The sequence below is a fragment of the Felis catus genome, chromosome D4 (assembly GCF_018350175.1).
Source record: "Felis catus isolate Fca126 chromosome D4, F.catus_Fca126_mat1.0, whole genome shotgun sequence".
Taxonomy (NCBI): Eukaryota; Metazoa; Chordata; class Mammalia; order Carnivora; family Felidae; genus Felis; species Felis catus.
This window is the reverse complement of record NC_058380.1, coordinates 91,845,389-91,861,286: the sequence shown is the minus strand read 5'-3', so window position 1 is coordinate 91,861,286 and position 15,898 is coordinate 91,845,389. Positions and strand designations below refer to the sequence as shown.

The following is a 15,898-nucleotide window of genomic DNA, read 5'->3' as shown; positions in this document are numbered from 1 at the left end:
GTTCAAAAAATTAAAGCGAGAGAGTCGATTTTATATTACATTTGAGACATAAATACACGTACTCGTGAAAAGAAGCAAACCAAGAAAAGAGAAAGAATGCCTTCCCGGGTGAGGACGGGAAGACTCCGGTCTGGAGCTGGCACCGGCCGTGTCTCGTAAGCGGTGCCGAGGCAGGCGGGAGCCGGGTCTGGCTCCGGAGCTGGTGCTGCCGGGGGTCTCGCCGTGTCGAGGGCGCCGGCTCCGCGTCAGGAGGGGATGCGAGAGCGAATGCGGGGCCGGCTCTAGTCTGGGCCTTGCGCCGGCTGTCTCCGCGAACGTGTCGGAGCGGGTCACGGCCCTGGAGCCGGGAGCCCAGCCGACACCGGGGCGGGTGACAGAGCGTCTCTGTCTCTGGAGTCTCCGGGCATGGGGGCGCTCGGGCCTCTGGGAGCTTCTGTGTTGGACCTAGAGCTGCTCTGGGGGCTGGAGTTGGCCCTGGAACTGGCCGGGCTCCAGCTTGGAACTGGGCCCGAGCTGGTTCCGGACCCGGCCCTGGCTCCAGACCCGGGGCTGGAACGACGGCTGGAGCGCTCCCGGGGCCTGGCCATACACCTGCCTCTGTTTCTGGCATTGGCGCTCGAACTGATGCTGGTGCCTTCTGCCTCCAGCTTTGGCGTCAGAGCTGACGCGGGAACTTCGTCTCGCTCTGGAGCTGGCACCGGAGACCCCCGTCCTCGGACGTCGGGGCCGGGACCGGTGCCGGCACAGGTGGCGAGGTTGGAGCTCCTGCTGGAGCCCGTGCTGTGGCCGGCCCGTCCTCTGAGCCTGGCTCTGAGGAGTCGTTGCGGAGCTGGTTCTGGCTCTAGGGCAGTCCTGCCTCAGTTTCCTTCTGTGTCCAGGGTGGGGCTAAGGCGTCCCTCCTCCCGGAGTCGGGCATGCTGCCAGGAAGAACCGACCGGGCTCGGTCACGAGGAGCCCTTACAAAAGAGGACCGTACGGAGGGAGGAGGGCACCGACAGGCCTCCCCGCCGGGGGGCGCCCCAGGCTGCTCTGGTGCAGGTGGCCATTGTCCACATCGGGGGTGACGCGGGTGACCCCTTGTTGTCTCCGGGCTGGAAGCAGAGCTGCAACGCGGACCTGTGGCTGCAGACCCCCGACACAGAGCGTTTGTGGGTGCGTGTGGCAGGCAGGGCCTTAGTGGCAGCTGAAGACGAGGGGCTGCTTGAGGCTGACGGTGCCAGAAACCACCGGGGACGGAGGCGGGCGCTCGGCGCGGTGGGGCGGGCGCGTCCGGCAGATGACCGGACCCTGCAGTGCACCCCAGGCTGGGCTCCAGCTCCTGGGCCCCGGCGCCCTCGTGGGTGTGGGCTGGGGAACACGGCACCGGGAGGGGCTGTCGGGTGGAAGGGCGGGAGTCACCTTCTCCCCCAAGCTGTCCAAGGCAGACACCGTCCCGGGGCAGGACCTGGCCCGGGCGTGTGTTCTCTCCAAACCCCCATGTTCGGTGGGCGCTGCCCTGTCTCTGAAAGCCCCTCAGCCTCCAGAGCCCCCTGGGAGTGAGGGGCTGTCTCCAGCCCTGGCCCAGGATCCCGCCCGGGAATGACCCTGTCTTTGGGAGGACGGGTCTCCATCAGGACCAGGGAGGGGACCGGCCCCACCCCCTCCCCACGGCCAGTAGGCTCAGGACCCTGCGAGAGCTCTCTGTTCGAGGAGTCCTTGAGAGCTCGTGTGTCCCCTCAGCCTGGCAAGTGAAAGATCCAAGCCACAAAGCTCAGGTTCTAGTAGAAGCAGAATTTCCACCTAACAATCAAGTGTAGAGTCTCTGTCTACAGCCAGTCTACACCCGCTGACCCCCAACCCCCGCCAGGGAAATAGTCACGGGGAAGAGCTGTCTGGGCTGGGGGAGGGCTCCTCCCATTTCTCCTGGCCTGGGGGGACCCCAGAGAACGTCTCCATTGTTCTCTTTCCCCCCAAGGGAGGAGCTGGCCCCGAGCACCCCTGCACCGTGGGTGTCCCCGCCCCCGGGTCCCCACTGCTGAGAAAGAGGCCACAGGGACCTGTGTCAGGAGTCTGGTCGGCCACCGCACCTGGGGCCATGCCAGGCCCTAGTGGCCGGATGGAAAGGCTGGATGGCTTTGGGGGCGGGGCCTCACTGGCGTCCCCTCCCCCCTTCCCCTCTGTGGTCTGCGATCCGGGTCCTGTACGGGTGCTCCATCCGTCACCGGTACCCGCCTTGTTCCTGCCATGGGAGTGATCGCTCTGCATCACCCATTTCACGGAGCAGGAGAGTGAGGCCCAGAGAAGGGAGGCAGGTGTTTCTGGGCACAGGGCTGGTCAGCAGAGAGCTGGAAAACCACCTCCGGAGCCCCCGCCAGCCCGGCAAGGACCACCCGAGCCGAGGGCGAGCCTTCCCCTTGTGCCTGGCCACTCATTCTTCCCAGACCTTGACGGTGGCCTGTGCCTCTTGGCTATGGGTATTGCTGGCCGAACAGGAGGGAGTCCAGCCGGTAGGACAGGTCTAGCTACAGGGCACAGGGACACCTGTGAGCTACCAGGAGCCACATTGTGGTCTCTGTCCCCGAGCCTGCCCGGCAGCTGGGGCCCAGATGCCCTAGGGGTCGGCACACACCTGGGTCTGGGCTGAGCAGGAGGCCATGACCTCAACGGGACTCCACTCGGCCCTCTCCTGGCTCCTGCCCGGTCTCACCACCTGTCCTCCCTGAGGGGCTCCAGGGCCCAGATCCAGGCCCCTGATGGCTGCTCAGGCTCCAGCCGGGAAAGATGTACAGCCTGTGGAGCAGCTGGACCTCTTGGGGCTGGAGGGAGGGCCGGCCACCCACGGGGCCCGGGCTGGGAAGGATGCGGGCCTCGTGGGATGAAGAGGGGGCTGGGACCCGGTCCCGGGGTCACGGCTCATGTATACAAAGGGCTGAAATCACTGAGCGCCTGGGGGATGACCAGTTACAGTGGCCCCTGACACTTGGTCATCCTGGAGGTGGCCCCCGGCCTCCCCGGGCAGCTTGCCACCCTCTGACTGCTCACAGGGCTGCAGCCAGGCACAAGGCTGGACCTCTGTCCAAGGTCCTGCCAGGAAGACAAGGCGGAAGGAGGAAAGGAGAAGGGCAGGGGGCGGACCGACTTCTCCCTGCCCTGAGTCGGCCTCCACTGCTGCCTCCAGGAGCCCTGGCCAAGTCATGCCACAGGGTCCAAGCACCTGGACCCTGGGGTGGAGTCTGCGATCCAGGCCAGCTGGGTGGGATGGGTGTAGTCACTGGCCGTCGTGTCCCCAGATGTCCAACCCACCTGGCCTCGCACCCTGAGGCCTGCCTGGATGCTTTTGGGGCTGAGGAGAGGTTCGGTTCCCAGAGCAGTTGGCGGAGGTGGGAACATGGGGGACCAGCCAGGCGGGGAGCGATCAGATTCATGCACGTCAGCGTCACCTCTGGATCATCCACAGGTGCTGGGTGCAGGTCCCTGGGCACACGTGGCCACCCCACGACCCAGCCGGCCCCGGGGAGGGAGACTTGTGTACCCAGGGCACCTCCCCTCCACCTACCCCTGGGGCGAGCCTGGGCCGTGGCCACACTGATGCACGTCGCCATCTGACCCTCAGGGACAGTGGGGATCTTGAGGTTAGGAAAGGCAAGGACTGGCCCAGGACAAATGAGGTGTGCAGAGTCCAGGGAGCAGGGCTGATCTCCAGTCCTAGGCCAGCCTCTAGCCTCCCATGGGGTTCTCCCTGGGAACGAGAGCCCCTGAGAGGCTCGGGCTTCCCTATCCACCCCATCCGTGTGAGGCTGTGACCTCTGGGCATCTCCAGAAAGGCGCGCGCACACACACACACACTCTGACTGTCCAATTGGGGATCAGAGAGGAGTCCACACTGGGAGAGGGTGGGTAACACGGGGGACAGAAGAGAAAGGCTGGAGGCAGTGGGGCCCGAGCCTAAATGCAATGGGGCCCCTGGAGTGCGTGTCCGGTGGGTACAGGGTCTGAACGAGTTCACCTCCACCTTCCCTGGGCCTGGGACCCAGGCAGGAGGGGTGGCCGTGCCTGGACCCGCAGCGGACCCAGGCCCGCGTGAGTGTGTTCCGTGCCAGGCCCACCCCTTCCTCGTCCTTCCACGATCACGTGTGCCCACGAGCCTCATGGGATAGCAGGCACGGGACGTGTCTACAGGTGGCTCCCTGATGGCACCCCTACAAGTAGATGCCAGAAGGACCCCACTGTGCAGACGGGTGACCGGGGGCCCCAGGAGGCACAATGCAGTGTCCCAGCACTGGTCAGGGGGAAAACCCAGGTCTGAACCCAGCTCTGTGGCCCCAAAGCCGTGGCACCGGCTGCACCAGGCCTCGAGGGGACGTGTCTGGGCTGTGTTGGTGTCACTGTAGGGTCAGGGTATGGGGTGGAGGGGAGCCCTTTGCAGCCTGGGAGGGGCTCTTGTAGGAGCAGGAAGCCGGGTAAGGGGACCCCAGGAAGTGACCTCACCTCCCTGGTCACAGAGCCCAATTGAACTCAGAACCCGGGTCACCAGGCACCCACATTCTGGAGACAGCGCCCGACTGGGCTCATTCGTTGGGACACCTTTGCCTGACGAACATGTTCTGCTGTTGTGTGCCCGTGTCCCGCGGCTGCCGGCTCGGGGGAGCTCGCGGCCGCGACCCTTCCCGACCCTGGAGACAGTGGGTCAGGTCGTGCACAGGACGCCTCAGGTCTCTAGCTCGCAGGGACCCAAAGGTAACACAGGGAGACCCAGAGACAGCCGGTCCAGCCTGACACCACTCTGATCTGACTTGTGTGGCCCCAGGTCCCCTCCCCTGTGTGTGTGTGTGTTGTACGTGTGTGTGTCGGTGTGTGTCTGTGTGGAAGGAGGGGTCGTGTGTGGAGGGCCCACCTGAGCAGCTGCAGGCTGATCAAGGGGTCAGATACCTGGTCGTCAGGTCAGGCCCACACCCCGGTCAAGGCTGGATGGGAGGGACAGGGTCTGCTGGGTTGGCCCTCTTGTCCCCGATGTTCATCCGGAGCCCTGTAGGTGGATGTCACTGTGTCCCAGGCGCAGGGCTGTGCACATTCAGGTCTGTGTCCGATCTGGGAGCCGCAGGTGGAGAGGGAGGAAGGACACTGAGGATGACTGGGTGGGGCTGTGATGTCTCCGGGCCGTCCGCGGGTCACTGTCTTTACAGAAATCAACCGATGAAATCGGGAAACGTCTGGCCGAATCCCATTACACCTGCCGTAGAGAGTTGTGCGTGTGCCCCGTCGCCCAGGAGGGCCACCCTGGACCCAGGGAGAGAGTGGCCGCACAGAGTTCATGTGAAGCAGAGCCTGGAGATGGCCTGGGAAGGCCTCCTTCACCGCCCTGGCCCCTCCAGAGGGTGCTGGTTCACGGGTCCTGGGATCAGGACCCGGAGCCCCCGGAGGCAGAGCCCGAGGGTGAGAAGGCTGGGGTGGGAGACGTGTGTTCACGGGGCCCGGGCGGTGCTGGGCCACCCTGGGAGGAGCCCCCGGGGGCTGGTGTGGGGCCAGGAGCAGAGACTGAGAGCCCCGGGCTGCGGCCTGCAGGGGGGCAGAGGTCCTGGTGTGGGTTCCTGGCCGCGGCTTCTCGGGGAGGCTCTGGGGTGAGTTGTGTGTCTGCAAAGGCCCCTGGAGAGGCCGGCGCTGGGTGGTGTGGGGGACCGTCCCTCCTCTCACCCTGAGGCCTTGGAGCCACTGCAACCATCACTCTGTTTTCTTCTCAAGATTCCGGGGCAGGAGCAGAAGCCGGTGCGGCTCCAGAGCCCGAACCAAGGGCATCGGGGTCCTCGGCGTCTCTGCATTCAGGGGTGGAGTCTGGGGCGACTCCTGCAGGGGCCGGAGAGCCAGCAGGTGACCTGGTACCTGTGCGGGGACAGCGGGCACCTGAGCAGAGTCAGCTGGTTCCTGCTTCTGCTCCCAACACTGTTCCTGCCATCGCCCTTGTTCCCCTGTGGATTCCGGCCACAAATCCAGGGCTCAAAGGCCTTCGAGGGGTGTTTATTGTATTTCTAATTGTTGCTCCAGTCCCAGTCCCCGACGCCTCCACCAGAATGACTCTTCCTCTTCTCCCTTATCCTTTCGCTCCTCTACCTTTTAGGTGGTACATTATTTGTTCATGGTATGTTTAAAATCCACATTAATCTTCAATAAAAATTTATTTATTTTACGTTGTGCAATTCCTGAGCACGGGGTATGCTCACGACGCTGTGAACCATGGCACAGAATTTTGCTGCAGAATATCTCGGTCCCCAGGGTCACCGTGTACCCAGAGCCTTCCTTCCCCATTCGTCCCCCGCCAGCCCCACAGAAGTGGGGTCCACACCAGGTCCAGTCAGAGGGCATCACAGCTCGGGCCCTGGAAGGGGGCACGGGACACGTCCTTCTGTCCCACCAGCGCTGACCTTCCTTCACGTGGGACCTGCTGACCTCCTGGATCGTCTCCACCTCCTCCGCAAACAACGCTGAGTGTTCCCAGAAGGGGGACAGCAGGCAGGGGCCAAGGAGGGGCTTCCGGAATCCTGTGCCCTGGGGGACTCTGGGACAGCCTTCCAGGTGGCCCTTTATGTCCTCCAGGCACCAGGCCACGATTCCACCTCATGTCTCAGGGAATGCGCCAACCCATCTAGAAGGCCCGTTACGTCCCCATGTCACAGATGGGGGCACCGAGGCTAATAGCACAGCCTGGGTCACTAGGAAGACAAGCTGGGTCAGGAAGCCCATCTCCTTGACTTTGGATTGTCCTACCCGCAGGCGTGCATCTTGGCGTCCTGGGGCTCGGGGTCCCTCCTCCTGGGGGTTCTCACCACCCGCCGAGGGCCCTCTCGCACTGATCTCAGGGGAGCAGAGCTGACCAACCTCCCTGGGGCCCCACATGGGGCTGGGGAAGGGCCGACTCCGGGCTCTGGGGGCTCTCCCAGTACTGGGCCAGCCGGTCCCCTGCAGGACAAGGACTTCTTGCTGGGGATCGGCTGGGGCCTCTGCTTCCTCACGTTGTCACCTGGGCTGCCAGTCCCTAGACCAGAAACCTGCCCGTCTGAAGAGACCACCGCTGCCTCCCTTGGGTCTCACTTGCCCGAGTCCCTCCCCGGGACGACCCGCATCTCTGACGCCTGCTCCCGTGGGGGCCGCCTCCCCTTGGACTGGGACAGGTCTGGCCTCCATCCCGGGGAACGCACTGGCTTTGGCGCATTATTTGGCCCAGAGGCCTGTGAACCTTCTGGCCCTGGGTCGTGAGGGATGCTCTCCCCTCTGTGGTGTGACCATCCAGCCTTCTGCATCTCCCGGTTTCTGTTTGGGCCACGGGAGGACCAGCCGTGTCCCTGCTGGCGTCAGGCTGTGGTGTCACAGCACAAACAAGGGTCTCTGTCTCCGACATGTGCCCTCTTTTACTAACACAGCCTCTTGTATCCTCGTGACATCCCCTCTCCTCCCCGGTGGAAGGCCCGTGTGACCGGTTCTGAGGAAGAGAATAGAACGATGGGTGTCGCTTCCAAGGTGGTTCATGAAAGCCTGTGGTGTCTCCAGGTTCCTTTTCTCCCGGGTCCATTCTCTGTCTCTGTGTCAGTCTGTGTGTCTGTGTGTGTGTCTCTCTCTGACGAAGCAAGAGCAGATAACATGAGCTGCCCCAGGAGGCCCAGGGCCAAGAACCTGCAGAGGCCCCGGGCTGAGACACAGACGTCCTGAGACCCCCCAGTCCCAGCCGAATCCTGCCAAGAGCACGTGCCCGGTCGCGGTCTTGGAGGCGGACCCTGCCCCAGTCGAGCCTCAGCTGAGGCTGCAGCCCTGGCCTCCTGGGTGACCGTGGGGCTGAGGCTCCCAGCCGAGCCGAGCCGGGAGACTGGCACAGAAAGTGTGAGGTGGTCAAGAGCTCTTCCTGCAGGCACCTCATTAGGGTAATGTCTTTGTGGAGACTCTGGAAGAATTATGGTGTGCATAGTCCTTGTGCAGCTGTACAGAAGGCATCTAGGACGCTCGAGGCCCTCTCTCTCAGAGGCTGACAGTCCCCAAATTCCAATAAGCTATTGCCTATTTTGCTCACTGCCCTCTCGCCAGCAGCGAGCACGTGCCTGGCGTGTCACGGGTGCTTCTACGTGTTTCCTGAAGGAGTGAGCTGCTTTCTGGGGAAGTGTGGGGTGTCGGGGAGCCCAGGGAGCAGTGCACAGACTCACTGCAGAGAAGACACGCGGCGAGGATTACACTGGACCGGTCCGAGGTCTATTTCCCAGCAGACAGGAGGTGACAGCCCCTCTCGGCCGTGGAACCTGGAGGGCACGAGCTGACGGGCCAGGACCGGACTCTCCCTGCCGGCCAGCACGTGCCCTCCTATCCCCAGCTCCTGAGGATCATCAAGGATCCCTCTTGGGCTAGAGCCACGGCCCTCGGACTTCACCCCATCAGCGGCCTGGGGTCACCAGACACCTCTCAGCAAGCCGCGGGATGAGAACTCCCGGAATCGCGAAGAACGCTCCTGGGGTCTCGGAGGACCACGAGCGGAGCCCCAAAGTAAAGGTGGTGGCCCTCAGGGCAGGATGGTGTGCGCACAGGAGGCTGTGGAGGGACAGGGGCACTGAGGGGGCACTGCCCGGTGGGGGCCGGTCTGCCCACGAGCGTTCCCTTTCTCTCCCCGGTTTCTCGTGTGCTGGTGTGGGACACTGCCCTGGTCCTCCAGCCACGGCCACAGAGGCCAGACCGGACGGGCTGCCCGGTGCCCCCTGGCCACGCCCGTCGGCAGGACGAGCCCGGTGCTGATGCAGGACGGGGCCGTGGAAGGGGAGCGCCTCCCACGGGGCTTGGAAGAGACCGCTGTCACCCCTCCTCTCTCTGCCCCCGGTGAGCCGACCCTAACAGGGCGGACGGGGCCAGGCATGGCGCGGACCTGGACGGTGGGGGGTGGGGGGGAGGGCTCTCGACCACGTGTTACCGTCTTTCGGAAGAACGGTCACACCGTCGGCGAGCTCCAAAGTCTCACATATGTCTACGAATCTTTTCATGCTCGGGAAGCTGGACGTGTTCCGTCTGCCTGCGGTCGGGAAGCACAGTCACGTCAGTTACCAGTTCTGGCCGCGTGGGCTGCACCCCGACCCCCACGGACACCTCCGGGCCCTCGCAGGACAGAGACGCGAGGGCGCTGCCACGGGAGGCGCAGCAGACGGGTGATGGGGAAATGTCCTTCTGTCCCTTCTGTGCCCCGAGGCGGGCGGGTGTCCCCAGCGAGGCCCTGGAGACCGGCTCGGGTAGCCCCGTCTGCTCACCCAACCCCTCTGGCTGCAGCCCTTCCCCCCCAGCGTGCGTGCCCTGCATGTCCCGCGGGCCCCGTGCCTGGAGGGGTCCTTCCCCGACCCCACTCCCTTCCGTACCGCCCCCGCCGGGCACAGAACCTCTCCCCATCTGCCTTCCCTTCACCACCTCCACCTGCCCTGCCCCCAACTCCCCCCATCCTGCCCTCAGCGCCAGGGCCTGAGCCTCCCGTGGATGGCCAGCCCCACTCCTGGCCTCTCCTCCTCCGGGCTCCCCCCTCCACTGGCCTCCCCCACTCACCCCTGCAGCAGCCACCTCAGAGACCTGCCCACGTGGTCTCCAGGCTCCGCCCACCCACCTGCCCCCTGCCACCTGCCGCCAGCCTGCCCTGCAAGGGCTGCGACCCACGGTGTGGACTGCCCGTGTCCTCCCGGACTCATACACCAAAGCCCCGGCGCGACGGTGAGAGGGGTCGGGGCCTCCGGGGGTGCGCAGGGTTAGCTGGGGTCCTCGCGACAGGATCGGTGCCCCGGTAAGAAGAGGAAGGGACCGGAGCCCCCTCCCCAGCACCTGACGCGGCGAGACGGCGGCCGCCTGCAGACCCCGGCCCTCCATCGGGTCTGCGCCCTGAGCTGTGAGGATCGGTGTCGGTCGCGGGCGCCCTGTCGCGGAGCCCGAGCTGCGGCAGAGGCCTCCCTCTGAGCCTGTGCCCCTGCGCCCCCCCCCTTACCTGCCCCCGCACACCCCCTCCCCCAGATGTCACTCACTTAAGAACAGTAGCATCTTGGCGGTCCGGCCGGCGCGGCCCAGGCGCAGGTAGACCACGCCGAAGCTGTAGTCCGTGGACAGCACGTGGAAACCCTCCACCCCCTTCACTGGGCGGGAGAGAAGCGAGGCAGGGCGTGCGGGAGGGGTGGAGAGCCCCCTGCTCCCCCCGGGGCCACGGCCCGCCTGACCGCCCCCGTGTGCCGGGCGCCCATCCCGCCTCTCCCCCCACGTTCCCCAGGACGGAGGGGCGTCTGGGGACGGCGCCGGCAGAGGCACCCTGTCCCGCGTCTGGGTGATGAAGCCGGGGGGGGGGGCGCGGGGGCCACTGCCACCCCCGGCCTCCCTCTCCGGGCCCCGGGCTATCATACGCACGTGTGTTCCTGAACACCGCCTTCTTCCCATCTTTCCGAAGAATTAACGTGTATGACTGACACCCCTGTGACCTAGGGGGACAAGGCGGGACCCCCATTTCTGGAATTTTCCAATTTGGACCAGGACCGGTCCCACAGCTTAAGGGAAACACTTCGAACACCCAGTGCCTGCTGAGTGACCCCGTGTAGCGTGGGGGCTTCTCCTAAAATCAGGCTTTTGAATTTTAGGGGCAGGAAGTGACGGGTTTCAGGGCTGTGGGGACCGTCACTGTAGGCTTTCCCGGTGATCCGGCTCCGGCACCCCCACCCGGGCGGGAAGATGCCCCAGGCTGCCGTGGCCAGGGCTCTGGGGAGGCTGTGCTGGGCCCCCCGTCCTGCTCCACTCACCGCCTAAAGGCCAGGACCACCTTCAGCTGGGCCACTTTGTGAACCTTCACCGTGGATGCCCCCAGCTTCCTCCTGTGTCTGCCAGGCAAGAACCCCTGGCCATCGGAGGCAACAGCCAGAATGTACCAGAACCCTGAAAACTGTGCAGAAGTGCTGAGGAAGGCGCTCTTTCCCAGGCTCCCAGCCAGGCTCCCGGAACCCACCGGACAAGGGATGCCTCCCAGACACCCAGCCCGCGTCCAGCACCCACAGATCTGCACGGCCCCTGGTTAGGGGCCCTGGTGGGCAGACGCCAGACTGTCCGGGGGTGCGGGGGCTGGGCACTGGGAGCCGTGTGCTGTAACTTCCTTCCCGTGCAGGGCCTCCGGGGGGGCCCATCCCTCTGATTTCCTGCCACAAACCCACCGTCCCAGACACCGCCACGGCCCGCTCAGCTGTGCCCACGGCCACCCCCGCTGGAGGGTTCCACCTGCCAGCGATCTCCTCGTTCCAGAACACGTCCTGCTGATTCCACCTCTGCCCACCTAGCATCTCTGGGTGCACCTGCCTGGGGCCCTGCGCCCTACCCAGCCCCCATGGCCGGCAGCTGCTCTGGGAGAGGCCGGGGGGGCAGTCCCCCTGGGCTGGCAGGGGCCTGTGCCGGAGACTCCTGCCAGCCTCAGGGCACTGCCCAGGGCCCCGCGAAGGCCCTTGGAAGATTTTTAGGGAGCGATCTTCCAGCTGCCCACACTCGGACGATCCCTGGCCCCCACGGCCTGGGTGCCTGGCTCGGGGGACAGCAGGCCTACGGCTTTACCTTGTTCCAGTTGAGGCTGTGGGCCTCCCTGGGCAGCTGTTCCTGTGGCTGGGACCCCATGGCCAGCACAAGCGCCAGGACCAGCGTGGGCACCAGCCTCCCCGGTCCCATCTTCAGCCTCCTTCTTCGGCCACCAGGGCACTGAGTTTAAATCTCCCCACCCACCGACCCTGCCGTGGCCGTCCAACCAACCCGGAGCCTTGAGCCGGCCTGGGGTGGGCCGATGGGGAGGCCGGGGGGCTGCGGGCCTTCTCCTGCCCCGGGCACAGAGGGCCGGCCCAGGTGCTCAGCCTGGTCGGTGCCGCCTGCCTGGGAGGCGTCAGACAAAACCATCGTGTTCCCGAGGTCACTCCCCCCAGACCTCAGGTCACCACGTGTCCCCTGGAGCCGTCCCTCCTCACAGTGGGAGCCCTGGGCCTCTCACACTAGCTCCCCACCCCCGGAAGAGAGACAACAGCCAGCTAGTGTCACTATGAGTCACTTCACAAGGTTATCTGCGTGTGAGAAGGAGGACCTGACCGCAGGGTCGCCCTGAGCAGGTGCTGACGGGGGGGTCTGCCCTGAGCAGGTGCTGAAGGGGGGTCTGCCCTGAGCAGGTGCTGACGGGGGGTCTGTCCTGAGCAGGTGCTGAAGGGGGGTCTGCCCTGAGCAGGTGCTGACGGGGGGTCTGTCCTGAGCAGGTGCTGACGGGGGGTCTGTCCTGAGCAGGTGCTGACAGAGGGGGCAGCCGGTGTGTGTGCATAGGCACATGGGGTGCGTGTGCGTGTGCGTGCAGCTCTCCTGTATGTGCCCGCCTGCCGCCTTCCTGGCGTGCACCCCACCTCGCCGTGAGGGATGGGCAGCCCCCACCCCAGCTTCTGCCAGGACCTCCGGCAGGGTCCTAAGCAACTGAGCCTCCCAGGCACCTCCGACGTAGGTGAACTAGAAGACGTTATACTAAGTGGCAGAAACCAGGCAGAAAATACCACACGCTGTAGGATCTCACCCGTGTGAAAAACTCATAATGATAAGTAAAGAAATAGTGACGGGAGCCACGTCGCTGGTTGCCGGGGAGCACGGGGGGTCGGCAAGAGCCAGCGCCTGACCCCTCGGCGGGGACTGGTTTTCTGCTTGGGGTGATGCAGATGTTCTGGAACTAGATGGTGGTGATGGCGCCCGGCAGAGGAAGCGTAGTTAAGGTCAGGGACTTGTACCATGTTAAATGTTTAAAAGGAGAAAGTCGAGGGGCACCTGGGTGGCTCAGTCGGTGAAATGTCCGACCTCGGCTCAGATCACGATCTCACGGTTCGTGAGTTCGAGCCCCGGGTCGGCCTCTGTGCTGACAGCGTGGAGCCTGGAGCCTGTTTCAGATTCTGTGTCTCCCTCCCTCTCTGCCCCTCCCCCGCTCGCACTCTGTGTCTCTCCCGGTCTCAAAAACAGACGTTCAAAAAATTAAAGCGAGAGAGTCGATTTTATATTACATTTGAGACATAAATACACGTACTCGTGAAAAGAAGCAAACCAAGAAAAGAGAAAGAATGCCTTCCCGGGTGAGGACGGGAAGACTCCGGTCTGGAGCTGGCACCGGCCGTGTCTCGTAAGCGGTGCCGAGGCAGGCGGGAGCCGGGTCTGGCTCCGGAGCTGGTGCTGCCGGGGGTCTCGCCGTGTCGAGGGCGCCGGCTCCGCGTCAGGAGGGGATGCGAGAGCGAATGCGGGGCCGGCTCTAGTCTGGGCCTTGCGCCGGCTGTCTCCGCGAACGTGTCGGAGCGGGTCACGGCCCTGGAGCCGGGAGCCCAGCCGACACCGGGGCGGGTGACAGAGCGTCTCTGTCTCTGGAGTCTCCGGGCATGGGGGCGCTCGGGCCTCTGGGAGCTTCTGTGTTGGACCTAGAGCTGCTCTGGGGGCTGGAGTTGGCCCTGGAACTGGCCGGGCTCCAGCTTGGAACTGGGCCCGAGCTGGTTCCGGACCCGGCCCTGGCTCCAGACCCGGGGCTGGAACGACGGCTGGAGCGCTCCCGGGGCCTGGCCATACACCTGCCTCTGTTTCTGGCATTGGCGCTCGAACTGATGCTGGTGCCTTCTGCCTCCAGCTTTGGCGTCAGAGCTGACGCGGGAACTTCGTCTCGCTCTGGAGCTGGCACCGGAGACCCCCGTCCTCGGACGTCGGGGCCGGGACCGGTGCCGGCACAGGTGGCGAGGTTGGAGCTCCTGCTGGAGCCCGTGCTGTGGCCGGCCCGTCCTCTGAGCCTGGCTCTGAGGAGTCGTTGCGGAGCTGGTTCTGGCTCTAGGGCAGTCCTGCCTCAGTTTCCTTCTGTGTCCAGGGTGGGGCTAAGGCGTCCCTCCTCCCGGAGTCGGGCATGCTGCCAGGAAGAACCGACCGGGCTCGGTCACGAGGAGCCCTTACAAAAGAGGACCGTACGGAGGGAGGAGGGCACCGACAGGCCTCCCCGCCGGGGGGCGCCCCAGGCTGCTCTGGTGCAGGTGGCCATTGTCCACATCGGGGGTGACGCGGGTGACCCCTTGTTGTCTCCGGGCTGGAAGCAGAGCTGCAACGCGGACCTGTGGCTGCAGACCCCCGACACAGAGCGTTTGTGGGTGCGTGTGGCAGGCAGGGCCTTAGTGGCAGCTGAAGACGAGGGGCTGCTTGAGGCTGACGGTGCCAGAAACCACCGGGGACGGAGGCGGGCGCTCGGCGCGGTGGGGCGGGCGCGTCCGGCAGATGACCGGACCCTGCAGTGCACCCCAGGCTGGGCTCCAGCTCCTGGGCCCCGGCGCCCTCGTGGGTGTGGGCTGGGGAACACGGCACCGGGAGGGGCTGTCGGGTGGAAGGGCGGGAGTCACCTTCTCCCCCAAGCTGTCCAAGGCAGACACCGTCCCGGGGCAGGACCTGGCCCGGGCGTGTGTTCTCTCCAAACCCCCATGTTCGGTGGGCGCTGCCCTGTCTCTGAAAGCCCCTCAGCCTCCAGAGCCCCCTGGGAGTGAGGGGCTGTCTCCAGCCCTGGCCCAGGATCCCGCCCGGGAATGACCCTGTCTTTGGGAGGACGGGTCTCCATCAGGACCAGGGAGGGGACCGGCCCCACCCCCTCCCCACGGCCAGTAGGCTCAGGACCCTGCGAGAGCTCTCTGTTCGAGGAGTCCTTGAGAGCTCGTGTGTCCCCTCAGCCTGGCAAGTGAAAGATCCAAGCCACAAAGCTCAGGTTCTAGTAGAAGCAGAATTTCCACCTAACAATCAAGTGTAGAGTCTCTGTCTACAGCCAGTCTACACCCGCTGACCCCCAACCCCCGCCAGGGAAATAGTCACGGGGAAGAGCTGTCTGGGCTGGGGGAGGGCTCCTCCCATTTCTCCTGGCCTGGGGGGACCCCAGAGAACGTCTCCATTGTTCTCTTTCCCCCCAAGGGAGGAGCTGGCCCCGAGCACCCCTGCACCGTGGGTGTCCCCGCCCCCGGGTCCCCACTGCTGAGAAAGAGGCCACAGGGACCTGTGTCAGGAGTCTGGTCGGCCACCGCACCTGGGGCCATGCCAGGCCCTAGTGGCCGGATGGAAAGGCTGGATGGCTTTGGGGGCGGGGCCTCACTGGCGTCCCCTCCCCCCTTCCCCTCTGTGGTCTGCGATCCGGGTCCTGTACGGGTGCTCCATCCGTCACCGGTACCCGCCTTGTTCCTGCCATGGGAGTGATCGCTCTGCATCACCCATTTCACGGAGCAGGAGAGTGAGGCCCAGAGAAGGGAGGCAGGTGTTTCTGGGCACAGGGCTGGTCAGCAGAGAGCTGGAAAACCACCTCCGGAGCCCCCGCCAGCCCGGCAAGGACCACCCGAGCCGAGGGCGAGCCTTCCCCTTGTGCCTGGCCACTCATTCTTCCCAGACCTTGACGGTGGCCTGTGCCTCTTGGCTATGGGTATTGCTGGCCGAACAGGAGGGAGTCCAGCCGGTAGGACAGGTCTAGCTACAGGGCACAGGGACACCTGTGAGCTACCAGGAGCCACATTGTGGTCTCTGTCCCCGAGCCTGCCCGGCAGCTGGGGCCCAGATGCCCTAGGGGTCGGCACACACCTGGGTCTGGGCTGAGCAGGAGGCCATGACCTCAACGGGACTCCACTCGGCCCTCTCCTGGCTCCTGCCCGGTCTCACCACCTGTCCTCCCTGAGGGGCTCCAGGGCCCAGATCCAGGCCCCTGATGGCTGCTCAGGCTCCAGCCGGGAAAGATGTACAGCCTGTGGAGCAGCTGGACCTCTTGGGGCTGGAGGGAGGGCCGGCCACCCACGGGGCCCGGGCTGGGAAGGATGCGGGCCTCGTGGGATGAAGAGGGGGCTGGGACCCGGTCCCGGGGTCACGGCTCATGTATACAAAGGGCTGAAATCACTGAGCG

The 15,898-nt window shown here is 65.2% G+C and overlaps 1 protein-coding gene and 1 long non-coding RNA gene across 3 annotated transcripts; one reads left to right on the top strand and one right to left on the bottom strand.

Annotated features, from left to right (window-relative positions):
* The first annotated feature begins 4,654 nt into the window (after nucleotides 1–4,654).
* Nucleotides 4,655–5,777, top strand: LOC123381581. The gene is made up of 3 exons (XR_006588759.1): nucleotides 4,655–4,716; nucleotides 5,163–5,412; nucleotides 5,719–5,777. It is a non-coding gene; the product is annotated as an uncharacterized LOC123381581 (long non-coding RNA).
* A 1,445-nt stretch (nucleotides 5,778–7,222) lies between these two features.
* Nucleotides 7,223–12,046, bottom strand: LOC123381741 (epididymal-specific lipocalin-10-like). 2 transcript variants are annotated; one of them, XM_045043546.1, is made up of 5 exons: nucleotides 11,554–12,046; nucleotides 10,758–10,897; nucleotides 10,326–10,442; nucleotides 8,915–9,009; nucleotides 7,223–8,541 (listed from the first exon to the last, which is right to left on the bottom strand). In XM_045043546.1, the coding sequence occupies exons 1-5, from the start codon at nucleotides 11,662–11,664 to the stop codon at nucleotides 8,513–8,515; spliced, it is 492 nt and encodes a 163-aa protein (XP_044899481.1). In that variant the 5' UTR covers nucleotides 11,665–12,046; the 3' UTR covers nucleotides 7,223–8,512. The 2 variants fall into 2 exon arrangements, with proteins under 2 accessions (XP_044899481.1, XP_044899480.1); XM_045043545.1 differs by having other exon boundaries at nucleotides 7,223–9,009.
* Nucleotides 12,047–15,898: the final 3,852 nt, after the last annotated feature.